Source organism: Ranitomeya imitator, chromosome 5 (genome assembly GCF_032444005.1).
Source record: "Ranitomeya imitator isolate aRanImi1 chromosome 5, aRanImi1.pri, whole genome shotgun sequence".
NCBI classification, from domain to species: Eukaryota; Metazoa; Chordata; class Amphibia; order Anura; family Dendrobatidae; genus Ranitomeya; species Ranitomeya imitator.
The window spans coordinates 581,311,115-581,323,400 of NC_091286.1; the positions used below are offsets into that span (position 1 = coordinate 581,311,115).

The 12,286-nt window shown below is 43.6% G+C and overlaps 1 protein-coding gene across 2 annotated transcripts in view; it reads right to left on the reverse strand.

The window, feature by feature from the left end:
* Positions 1-7,228: 7,228 nt before the first annotated feature.
* The window catches only part of GK5 (glycerol kinase 5), a 73,632-nt gene continuing 68,574 nt past the window's right edge, over positions 7,229-12,286 (reverse strand). For both annotated transcript variants that reach the window (XM_069727886.1, XM_069727885.1), the window contains one exon: positions 7,229-10,665. In XM_069727886.1, coding sequence (XP_069583987.1) covers positions 10,517-10,665 — 149 coding nt within the window. In that variant the 3' untranslated portion in view covers positions 7,229-10,516. The remainder of the gene's footprint in view (positions 10,666-12,286) is intronic.

A 12,286-nucleotide genomic window follows, 5' to 3' on the forward strand; every position in this document is an offset into this window, starting at 1 on the left:
AAATGGGAAACAACTACAATGCCAAACACAGCTCATGGACCAAGCAGCATTGTTTCAAGAAATAAAAAAAGACCATTTTTTGTAATCCTGAAAATATGTTTAGGCCACGTTGGCTGTGACAGACACATCGGCGGCCAAACACTGTGTTGTGCTCAATTTACAGCAGCACAGTAGGATTTATTTCATGGTTATTTGGAGTCGTTTCCATTTCGTTCCTATTTTCTGTCGGTTTTTTGGCTTCTATGATTTCTTCGAATAGGATGTCACTCGCCGACCATCTGTCAGAGCCGAGTGTGGCTCTCTAGGTCAGTAAGCTTGGGGACCACTGGCCTATAACACGTGCTGCCAGCCTATGGAGGTCAGCATTTGAGGATTATTTTTCTGCAATAAATTAGCATTTCTAACACAGTTACAGATGGACGGCTCCTTTAAGTGTCTAATATTCAGAGCAAACGTAAAAATATCATCTGATGCAAGAGGATAGATACAAAGAGTGATGACCCAGGGCACAACACCTCATGTCCATCGAAACTCTTCTGAAAAAAAAAAACCCTTTAAAATCATATTTCTAGCCATGAAGAAAATTATTTTGACAGATGTGAATATTCAGATATATATTTTTCACACAGCAGCTTCATAAAAAAAAACCTGCAGTTTCACAGCATTACTACCAAAAGGAACAAGCTGCATTTTAAACATCCCCCCAGTTCAGGGTCCCTGACTAACTGGATTAGACCACCTGTCACCCATATGCCGTCTGTACATCTGAACTTTCAGAAGCCAGCAACTGAGAGGATAATCAGCCTTATGTCTGCTCCCCGAGCCCTTCTGTAGTGGCGCTGAATGTGGGATTCCTCCCCCCTTCCCCTCCCAGAAGACCCTCACAAAAAGAGATTATCCCCCCCTTGGTCTTTGCCCAAAAGTAATTCATTAGTAACCCATTATTTGCCAGAATTTATTAATCTGATATGCAACAATCAAATATTGGGGATTTGTCCTCTGTATAAACATCCTAGAAAAAATAAACAAAAACAGAAAAGTCAGAAAAGCCTGAAGACCCCCCAAAAATCAGATTTTGATGACTTATCTCAGTATGTATGTATATATATATATATATATATATATATATTTATTTATATGTTGATCTCTCTGTAAGAGTGCAGTCAGACGGCGGTATAAAGCGGACCGAGATCGGATTGTAGTACACACACTGGCTGGCGGCTCTCCTGACCCGAGCATGACAGTTTCATAGACAGATATGATGCTGTTACATTCAGGTCAGGAGAGCCGCCAGCCAGTTCGTGTGCTGCGATACAATTTATACGACTGTCCGTCTATGTCTTTAACCCCTTTCTGCCATTAGACGTACTATTGCGTCCATGTGGGGTGGGCTTTACTTCCCAAGGACGCAATAGTACGTCATATGCGATCGGCAGCGCTCACGGGGGGAGCGCCGCCGATCACGGCCGGGTGTCAGCTGTTTATCGCAGCTGACATCCGGCACTATGTGCAAGGAGCGGTCACGGACCGCCCCCGGCACATTAACCCCCGGCACACCGCGATCAAAGATGATCGCGATGTGTCGGCGGTACAGGGAAGCACCGCGCAGGGAGGGGGCTCCCTGCGGGCTTCCCTGAGTCCCCCGCAGCAACGCGATGTGATCGCGTTGCTGCGAGGGTCTCACCTCCCTCCCTGCTCCCTCCAGCCCCGGATCCAAGATGGCCGCGGATCCGGGTCCTGCAGGGAGGGAGGTGGCTTCACAGAGCCTGCTCAGAGCAGGCACTGTGAAGCAGCCTGCACTCCTATCAGATCAGTGATCTGACAGAGTGCTGTGCAAACTGTCAGATCACTGATCTGTGATGTCCCCCCCTGGGACAAAGTAAAAAAGTAAAAAAAAAAAATTTCAAATGTGTAAAAAAAAATAAAAAAAAATATTCCAAAATAATGAAAAAAAAAATAAAAATATTATTCCCATAAATACATTTCTTTATCTAAATAAAAAAAACAAAACAATAAAAGTACACATATTTAGTATCGCCGCATCCGTAACGGCCCGACCTATAAAACTGGCCCACTAGTTAACCCCTTCAGTAAACACCGTAAGAAAAAAAAAAAAAAAACGAGGCAAAAAACAACGCTTTATTATCATACCGCCGAACAAAAAGTGGAATAACACGCGATCAAAAAGACAGATATAACTAACCATGGTACCGCTGAAAACGTCATCTTGTCCCGCAAAAAACGAGCCGCCATACAGCATCATCAGCAAAAAAATAAAAAAGTTATAGTCCTGAGAATAAAGCGATGCAAAAATAATTATTTTTTCTATAAAATAGTTTTTATCGTATAAAAGCGCCAAAACATAAAAAAATGATATAAATGAGGTGTCGCTGTAATCGTACTGACCCGAAGAATAAAACTGCTTTATCAATTTTACCAAACGCGGAACGGTATAAACGCCTCCCCCAAAAGAAATTCATGAATAGCTGGTTTTTGGTCATTCTGCCTCACAAAAATCGGAATAAAAAGCGATCAAAAAATGTCACGTGCCCGAAAATGTTACCAATAAAAACATCAACTCGTCCCGCAAAAAACAAGACCTCACATGACTCTGTGGACCAGAATATAGAAAAATTATAGCTCTCAAAATGTGGTAACGCAAAAAATATTTTTTGCAATAAAAAGCGTCTTTCAGTGTGTGACGGCTGCCAATCATAAAAATCCGCTAAAAAACCCGCTATAAAAGTAAATCAAACCCCCCTTCATCACCCCCTTAGTTAGGGAAAAATTAAAAAAATGTATTTATTTCCATTTTCCCATTAGGGCTAGGGTTAGAGTTAGGGCTAGGGTTAGGGCTAGGGTTAGGGCTAGGGTTAGGGCTAGGGTTAGGGCTAGGGTTAGGATTAGGGCTAGGGTTAGGGCTAGGGCTACAGTTTGGGTTGGGGCTAAAGTTACAGTTAGGGTTTAGATTACATTTACGGTTGGGAATAGGGTTGGGATTAGGGTTAGGGGTGTGTCAGGGTTAGAGGTGTGGTTAGGGTTACTGTTGGGATTAGGGTTAGGGATGTGTTTGGATTAGGGTTTCAGTTATAATTGGGGGGTTTCCACTGTTTAGGCACATCAGGGGCTCTCCAAACGCGACATGGCGTCCGATCTCAATTCCAGCCAATTCTGCGTTGAAAAAGTAAAACAGTGCTTCTTCCCTTCCGAGCTCTCCCGTGTGCCCAAACAGGGGTTTACCCCAACATATGGGGTATCAGCGTACTCAGGACAAATAGGACAACAACTTTTGGGGTCCAATTTCTCCTGCTACCCTTGGGAAAATACAAAACTCGGGGCTAAAACATATTTTTTGTGGGAAAAAAAAAGGATTTTTTATTTTCACGGCTCTGCGTTATAAACTGTAGTGAAACACTTGGGGGTTCAAAGTTCTCACAACACATCTAGACTAGTTCCCTGGGGGGTCTAGTTTCCAATATGGGGTCACTTGTGGGGGGTTTCTACTGTTTAGGTACATTAGGGGTTCTGCAAACGCAATGTGACGTCTGCAGACCATTCCATCTAAGTCTGCATTCCAAATGGCGCTCCTTCCCTTCCGAGCTCTGCCATGCGCTCAAACGTTGGTTTCCCCCAACATACGGGGTATCAGCGTACTCAGGACAAATTGGACAACAACTTTTGGGGTCGAATTTCTCCTCTTACCCTCGGGAAAATACAAAACTGGGGGCTAAAAAATAATTTTGGGGGGAAAGATTTTTTTTTTTAATTTTCACGGCTCTGCGTTACAAACTGTAGTGAAACACTTGGGGGTTCAAAGCTATCACAACACATCTAGATGAGTTCCTTAGGGGGTCTAGTTTCCAAAATGGTGTCACTTGTGGGAGGTTTCTACTGTTTAGGTACATTAGGGGCTCTGCAAATGCAATGTGACACCTGCAGACCATTCCATCTAAGTCCTCATTCCAAATGGAGCTCCTTCCCTTCCGAGCCCTCCCATGCGCCCAAACAGTGGTTCCCCCCACATATGGTGTATCATCGCACTCAGGACAAATTGGGCAACAAATTTTGGGGTCCAATTTCTCCTGTTACCCTCAGGAAAATACAAAACTGGGGGCTAAAAAAATAATTTTTGTGGGAAAACAAATTTGTTTTATTTTTACGGCTCTGCATTATAAACTTCTGTGAAGCACTTGGTGGGTCAAAGTGCTCACCACACCTCTAGATAAGTTCCTTAGGGGGTCTACTTTCCAAAATGGTGTCACTTGTGGGGGGTTTCAATGTTTAGGCACATCAGTGGCTCTTCAAACGCAACATGACGTCCCATCTCAATTCCTGTCAATTTTGCATTGAAAAGTCAAACGGCGCTCCTTCCCTTCCGAGCTCTCCCATCCGCCCAAACAGTGGTTTACCCCCACATATGGGCTATCAGCGTACTCAGGACAAATTGTACAACAACTTTTGGGGTCCAATTTCTTCTCTTACCCTTGGGAAAATAAAAAATTGTGGGCGAAAAGATAATTTTTGTGAAAAAATATGATTTTTTATTTTTACGGTTCTACATTATAAACTTCTGTGAAGCACTTGTTGGGTCAAAGTGCTCACCACACCTCTAGATAAGTTCCTTAGGGGGTCTAGTTTCCAAAATGGTGTCACTTGTGGGGGGTTTCAATGTTTAGCCACATCAGGGGCTCTCCAAACGAAACATGGCGTCCCATCTCAATTCCAGTCAATTTTGCATTGAAAAGTCAAATGGCACTCCTTCGCTTCCGAGCTCTGCCATGCGCCCAAACAGTGGTTTACCCCCACATGTGGGGTATTGGCATACTCAGGACAAATTGTACAACAATGTTTGGGGTCCATTTTCTCCGGTTACCCTTGGTAAAATAAAACAAATTGGAGCTGAATAAAATTTTTTGTGAAAAAAAGTTAAATGTTCATTTTTATTTAAACATTCAAAAAATTCCTGTGAAGCACCAGAAGGGTTAATAAACTTCTTGAATATGGTTTTGAGCACCTTGAGGGGTGTAGTTTTTAGAATGGTGTCACACTTGGGTATTTTCTATCATATAGACCCCTCAAAATTACTTCAAATGAGATGTGGTCCCTAAAATAAAATGGTGTTGTAGAAATGAGAAATTGCTGGTCAACTTTTAACCCTTATAACTCCCTAACAAAAAAAAATTTTGGTTCCAAAATTGTGCTGATGTAAAGTAGACATGTGGGAAATGTTACTTATTAAGTATTTTGTGTGACATATCTCTGTGATTTAATTGCATAAAAATTCAAAGTTGGAAAATTGCGAAATTTTCATAATTTTCGCCAAATTTCCGTTTTTTTCACAAATAAACGCAGGTACTATCAAATAATTTTTACCATTGTCATGAAGTACAATATGTCACGAGAAAACAATGTCAGAATCACCAGGATCCATTGAAGCGTTCCAGAGTTATAACCTCATAAAGGGACAGTGGTCAGAATTGTAAAAATTGGCCCGGTCATTAACGTGCAAACCACCCTTGGGGGTAAAGGGGTTAAAGGACTAATTTAGGAGATCCATATAGGTACAATCTAGAGAACCCCAGTTGTGATTTTAGCCCTCACAATTAGTTGTCTAATCAATACAAAGTAGAATAGCAGAAAGCAAGCAGAGGTGTTGACATCAATCTACAAACAGGATTATTTAAGATTCTAGGTTCTTGAAAAAAAAAAAAAAATACTGAACTGATTTTCATCAGTGTTTGATCCGTGTGTCCGTTTTTACCATCAGTAAGTGGTGCACTAAAATGGTGCCTGGATTACTGTAATTATATAGGACTTACTTGGATAATTACTTGTGTGCAATAATAGTAACCTCCAGCAGAGGGAGCCAAACTACAGCTCATTCATCCATACATGCTCAGTACAGCTTTCATGATGTGAACTGCTTCGCCAGCAAAACCGCGAGTTGCTCACAAACACGTGAAAACAAAAAAATATAATTACACACTATGCAAAAAAGAGACAAAGACAAACCACCTGTTCGTCTCCCATAGGTGTACATGAACAAAAATGACAGAGCCAGGGCCGGCTCCAAGTTTTCATGGGCCCTTGTCGAAAGTCTCAGTGGGCCCCATTAACACATACCACAATTCATGATGCACAGGTATAATACAATGCCAAAGATTTCACTTACTACTTACATTACATGAGTGATATCAACAGCTCAGAAACTGAACAGTATAGTCCTCCATCCAGTATTGTATTATTATTGATCAAGCAGTGGGGCCCCCGCCTGCCCTGGGCCCCAACACTTGCCCAGGTGCCCCCGCCGGCCCGGAGCTCAATCTCTGGTAGGAGCGGTCAATGACCGGCACAGGGTACAACAGGCAGGTAGTTGCCTCTGTGTTTGATCCTTTGATGTCTTCATTTCTAAAGTCCAGGATAGGCCGGTGAATCCGAGTGATAGGGTGAAGGTCTTGCAGAGCCTCTGCCTCCAGTCCACTGGGGGGTTTGGTGGTGCTGCCACATGCAAAGGCCCACTGGACAGTAACACAAAGGGCAAAAAGTCGTACACTGCAAGTAAGTGCACCTAGGGCAAAACTCAAATGGGGTAATGACTATGCCAAATACCATGAGGGGAGAATAGAAGGGTTACCCACCTTGTATGCAGATTTCTAAAAGGTCCCCATACACACTAGATAAGACCTTCTGAGCATCGGTTGTGTTTGGGGGTCTCCTAACATATGATGCTGGGGAAGAGAAGAATCGGGCACTTGGAATTTCATCACTGATCCTTCTGTTTTCTGATGTGTCTGGCAGCCGAGTTCTCCTCTCTACCTGTTGAAAATACATCAAGGCATGGCCGAGCCGAGTGCCGCTGTATATGGGGAAACGGGAGGAATATTTGCAGAACGAGCATTGGGCCAACAGCTATCTCATGTGTATGGCCGGCTCCAGTGTGTGCAACCACAATGGTAACGTACAAAAAGTAGATTCCAAACCATGCAAAATATATCAAACAAAAAAGCAGGTACTCACCGTCCCCGAGTCACCGTCTGCTCTGGTGATGGCATGGCATTACCGCTGTAGCCAATCACTGAGCTCGGTGGTGGGGTGGAGGTAGACGGCACAAGCTGCCGAGCTCTGTGATTGGCTACAGCAGTGATGCCCGTTCCCTCCTAACAGCATCACCTCCATCTGCTGCCCATCCACCCACTGTACTGACCACACACAGCATGGACAAAAAAGGTCTTAATACAGATCAGACTTTATTACAGGCCATTTACAACATACATCCAGTTAATTAGTAACATTCACCAATATACTGTAAATCCTAAAGACAACGAGGTAATTTTGCAAAACAATTTATACATATTCCTAATTAAGCCTTCATTCCGTTTCTTAAAGGTATAGAACACTTCAAAGAACAGACGATGTCGAGCAATGAGTCAGCGGCTGCGTTCACACCCTATGGCCCGTACCACCGACGGGTCAGACACAATGGTAAATATGGCCGCTATAAGGGCATCTGCATGCTCCCAAAAAAGTGTGCAAAACTTTGTGCATCCTCACTCCAAAAATAAAAACCGTAAGAGACATGGCTGTGAAGGTTCCTTTAGCCTCATATTTCATCAAAGACATATAAGGTGTAGTGATGAGCGAATATACTCGTTACTCGAGATTTCCTGAGCACGCTCGGGGGTCCTCAGAGTATTTTTTAGTGCTCGGAGATTTAGTTTTCTTCACCTCAGATGAATGATTTACATCTGTTAGCCAGCATAAGTACATGTGGGGGTTGCCTGGTTGCTAGGGAATCCCCACGTGTAATCAAGCTGGCTCAGAGATGTAAATCATTCAGCAGAGGTGAGGAAAACTAAATCTCCGAGCACTAAAAAATACTCGGAGGACACCGAGCGTGCTCGGGAAATCTCGAGTAACGAGTATATTCGATCATCACTAATAAGGTGTAAATTGGTGTTGCAAATATAAACAGTCAGACAATGTCAAATGCTACACACATTAAGAGTCGTGCATCGGGCATTAAAGGTGCATTTATGGTCAGCGGCCTTTTACAATTTCACTGATCATACATTTATAACCAATCCTAGGTGACAAGTGTTGCGTATGGAACCACCCCTTTAACTGTAACTCAGACATATAGATAGTGATGGATAAACTTTGACTGAAGAATCAGGTACAACTTCCATTTCTAAGGAACTGTAAAACAGCACCCAATCAGTCTTGGTAATCAGCCTTTTCTTTACTGGAAGTCGACTCTCTATTCATGGGCTTCTTTGAGCCTGTGATAGACTATTGTTTTTGCACAGCAGCCAATCTAAAGAGGTGGAGTCACCCGGGAGGAAGAGAGCTGCAGTCTGAGCCAATGAAAAGACAGGGGTGTGTCTTAGACTACCATAGACTCCCTGCAGGCACTGTAGCTAAACTGTAGTCACACATCACAGCTTTGCAGTTATGGAGAGAAGCTAAAAAGCAGACAATAAGTAAGATTTGAGAAAAATAATTACCAGGCAATCATCCCCTATAGTCGGAGACCTACATATAATCTTTGTGCACCTGCCTGGAAAGTCTCTTTAAAAAGTTTTATTTTTAACTTTTAAAATTAAAAGTAAGATGATGGTGGCTGTATGGGCTTCCATCCTTCATGCTCACATCTCTCTGCTTGTAACACAGGACGCTTTAGTAACTAACAATAGGTTAAGAAATTACTTGTAATACAAGGTACAATTTAAGGCACCATAAAATTAAAAATATAAATTAACATATTCACAATTCGTGACTTCTCATGAGTCGCTTTAGTGTTGTGCAAAATCAAAACCTGCCACTGTGCCATTTAGACTGTGTGTAATAACCGCCATGACCTACAGGGCACAGTGGATCCATCATGGGATTACTATGTAAATATCAATGACATATACAGGCACATACTACCTAGAACAGATCCATCTATTGGGAAGCCACTGCATTGTGAACAACGTAGCTGGCATTTTGCACTTGCAAGACTTTGTTCTTTCAAAAGGAACCTCTCATGTCCTAAAACGCCATTAACCTGCAAGTTATTAGTGTTCTAAAGCAGTGTGGCTGCTGCACTAGGAGCCCGGCGACCAGGAGGTAATTGACTTCATTCCTCCCAGCAGTCTCCGGCTTTCACTAATAGGCATGGGCCGGCGTGGCTTCAGTCACAGCTCAGGACATAGTGAAAAGAGCTGGCTGTCAGTCAGTGCTGGGGCGTGGCTACAGTCGGCCTTGCCTTTATAACTGAAAGCTGGAGGCTGCCAGGAGGCATAAAGTCCATTCCCGCCTGATAGCCCGGCTTGAGCAGCTTTAGAACACTATTAACCTGCAGATTAATAGCATTTTGGGACGTGACCGGTTCCCTGTAAGGCTAAGACATTACCAATCACATCAAGGCACACGAATCCATTACTAGCAGCATTGAAAGCTTTAAAAAAAAGAATCCAGCTAAAGAACCATAGACATATGGAAAAAAACATACAAATGAGAAACAAGACTATGTTCAAACTTCTTTCCTTTTTCAGTTAGGCTAGCAGAATGTCTCAGCCATATCCCTTATAATACTAGAGTCTCCTTCAAAGGCCACTGCTCAAATCCACCTGGTGTCCATAGGGTTAAGAGTCATCGCTCCAGTGTCCTCAGGGCATACAGATTTGCCTTACCTGTCAGTTTCCTTTGCTGAAGGCAGCACAGAAGAGATATTCATGGCTGAGCCTCCTCCCGGGGGCTGCCCAGCTAGCGCCAAATAAGAATAATTGATGAATAATCAAAAGAATTTTATTCTTTGGGTTAGACTACCCAGAGAATGTGTAGAGAAGTAGCCAACAAAAAGCGTAAAAAAAAAAAGTTTGATCAGGAGGGTATAAAAGTAGTGGCTGCAGATTAAGGAAAGCAAAATTGTGCCTCGACAAACTCTTGCAAAAAAAAAAAAAGAAAGAGACATTATTGAGGTCTCCAGTGCCAAAGGCTGAAACCTGAGAACAAGCATTGATGGCCATGGAGCCACATTGCAGTGTTCTTGCTCTCCAAGCTCAAGAAAATTATGTGGACAGAGTACACATAGAATTTTTAGCTGTGGACACATCTGTCCACCAGAACATGCAAGATTCAGCCGCGGGTATGAGGCACTTGTAGGAGTCCGCCATTGACAATCTACTTTGCAGCAATGGACACTGTAGTGTCACAGGTCACAGTTTAATTCCTTCTCGTCATGTACATCCTCACGGGACAAGGAACGGACTCCACCACCTGCAGGTTATGACAAGTGACTCAAAGTGAAGCAAGTCACTTAATAAAAACGTCATACTAGGTGGGAGACCGTGGACGGCTACACCAACTTATACAAGGAGAGGACACATTCTGTGGGTGGTCTGGCTGATACTTTGATAATTAGTAAATTACAGGAGATATTACTTGGTGCTAGTTGGGCATCCTAGGAACCAGACGGGACAAATCTCCTCTCTGCTGCGGGAGGACGATGTGGAGAAGTCTGGCTACTTGTTTGCTAAGAGTCATTATACCAGTTGAAGCATCGCTGCAGTGCCAGCTCCCAAGCAGACATGGAGACCTCATAGTCTTTGATCTTGCGCTGTGGTTCATACAAGACTTCTTGATGTCGAAGCTTCTTCAGTTCCTCTTTGGTGGACCAGACGCCTAAAACAAATGAGATAAAACATCTATCTATATATATATAATCGTCAAAGGGGTACTTCCGTCTGTTTGTCTGTCTGTCACGGAAATCCCACAACGCTGATTGGTCGCGGCCACAGCCCAGCCGAGACTTACTCCCTTCCCTACTTCCATCCAGTCAGTACCCGGCGCCCGCTCCATACTCCCCTCCAGTCAGCGCTCACACAGGGTTAATGGCAGCGTTAATGGACCGCGTTATGCCGCGGTGTAACGACTCTGTTAACGCTGCTTTAACCCTGTGTGACCAACTTTTTACTATTGATGCTGCCGAGACCGCTAAGTCATCTGGGTAATTTCGCAATGGCTCTCTGGGAACGAAAGCTGGCGGCAGCAGCGTGCGCATCGGGACATCTTCGCTGGACGCTGGAGGATGAGTATATAAGTACTTTTAATTTTTAACATGGATATGGTGCCCACACTGCTATATACTGCATGGCCTGTGTTATATACTGCGTGGCCTGTGTTATATACTGCGTGCCCTGTGTTATATACTGCGTGGGCTCTGTTATAAACTGCGTGGGCTCTGTTATATACTGCGTGGGCTCTGTTATATACTGCGCTGGCTATGTTATATACTGCGCTGGCTATGTTATATACTGCGTGGCCTGTGTTATATACTGTGTGGACTCTGTTATATACTGCGTGGACTCTGTTATATACTGCGTGGGCTCTGTTATATACTGCGTGGGCTCTGTTATATACTGCGTGGGCTCTGTTATATACTGCGCCGGCTATGTTATAAACTGCGTGGCCTGTGTTATATACTGCGTGGCCTGTGTTATATACTGCGTGGCCTGTGTTATATACTGCGTGGGCTCTGTTATATACTGCGTGGGCTCTGTTATATACTACATGGCTGCTATATACTACATGGCTTCTATATACTACGTGGCCTGTGCTTTATACATACATACATATATACATATTCTAGAATTCCGAATCCCGATGCGTTAGAATTGGGCCACCATCTAGTTGCAAATAATCAGCTTGATATGGATCTTGTTAATACAAGCATATAATATATATATGGAGAACTAGCAATAAACACGGTAAGAATAGCATTTATATCGTGTCTGGCAGGCCTAATAGAAGCGCAGCTACAGGGAGAAGATGGAGCTATATTCTCCCTGCCGCCATCCGCTTCCAGTCATCAGGGCGAAGAGCATAATAGGATTAGTCCCGACACACTGATTGACAGCCTGCTCTGCACAGTGGGCCTGATAACCGTGTGCTCGCTGGGTGGTGGCTGTTACAGTTCTCTGCACCGGCCTGGAAGCGAGCAGCAGCAGGGAGAATACTACTTGGTGTCTGGTAGTTCTCTCCTAAAAGGGGTTGTGTGGCCCTACAGTGACTGCAGACTTGTAACCTATGTGACTGCATATGTGTAAATCATTACAGGATTCTCCGGTGCCGAGAGGTCATGTGACCACAATTATTTGTCCAACCTAGTTCAACACACTTATATCTAGTTGGCACGTGACAACACGTATGCAAATCACATAACTGCTGTCATCCGCCTGCCGCTGGCACCAGAGAATCCTCACAATGCACAATGGGCGAAATGTGAGGATTCACAAGTCTGCAG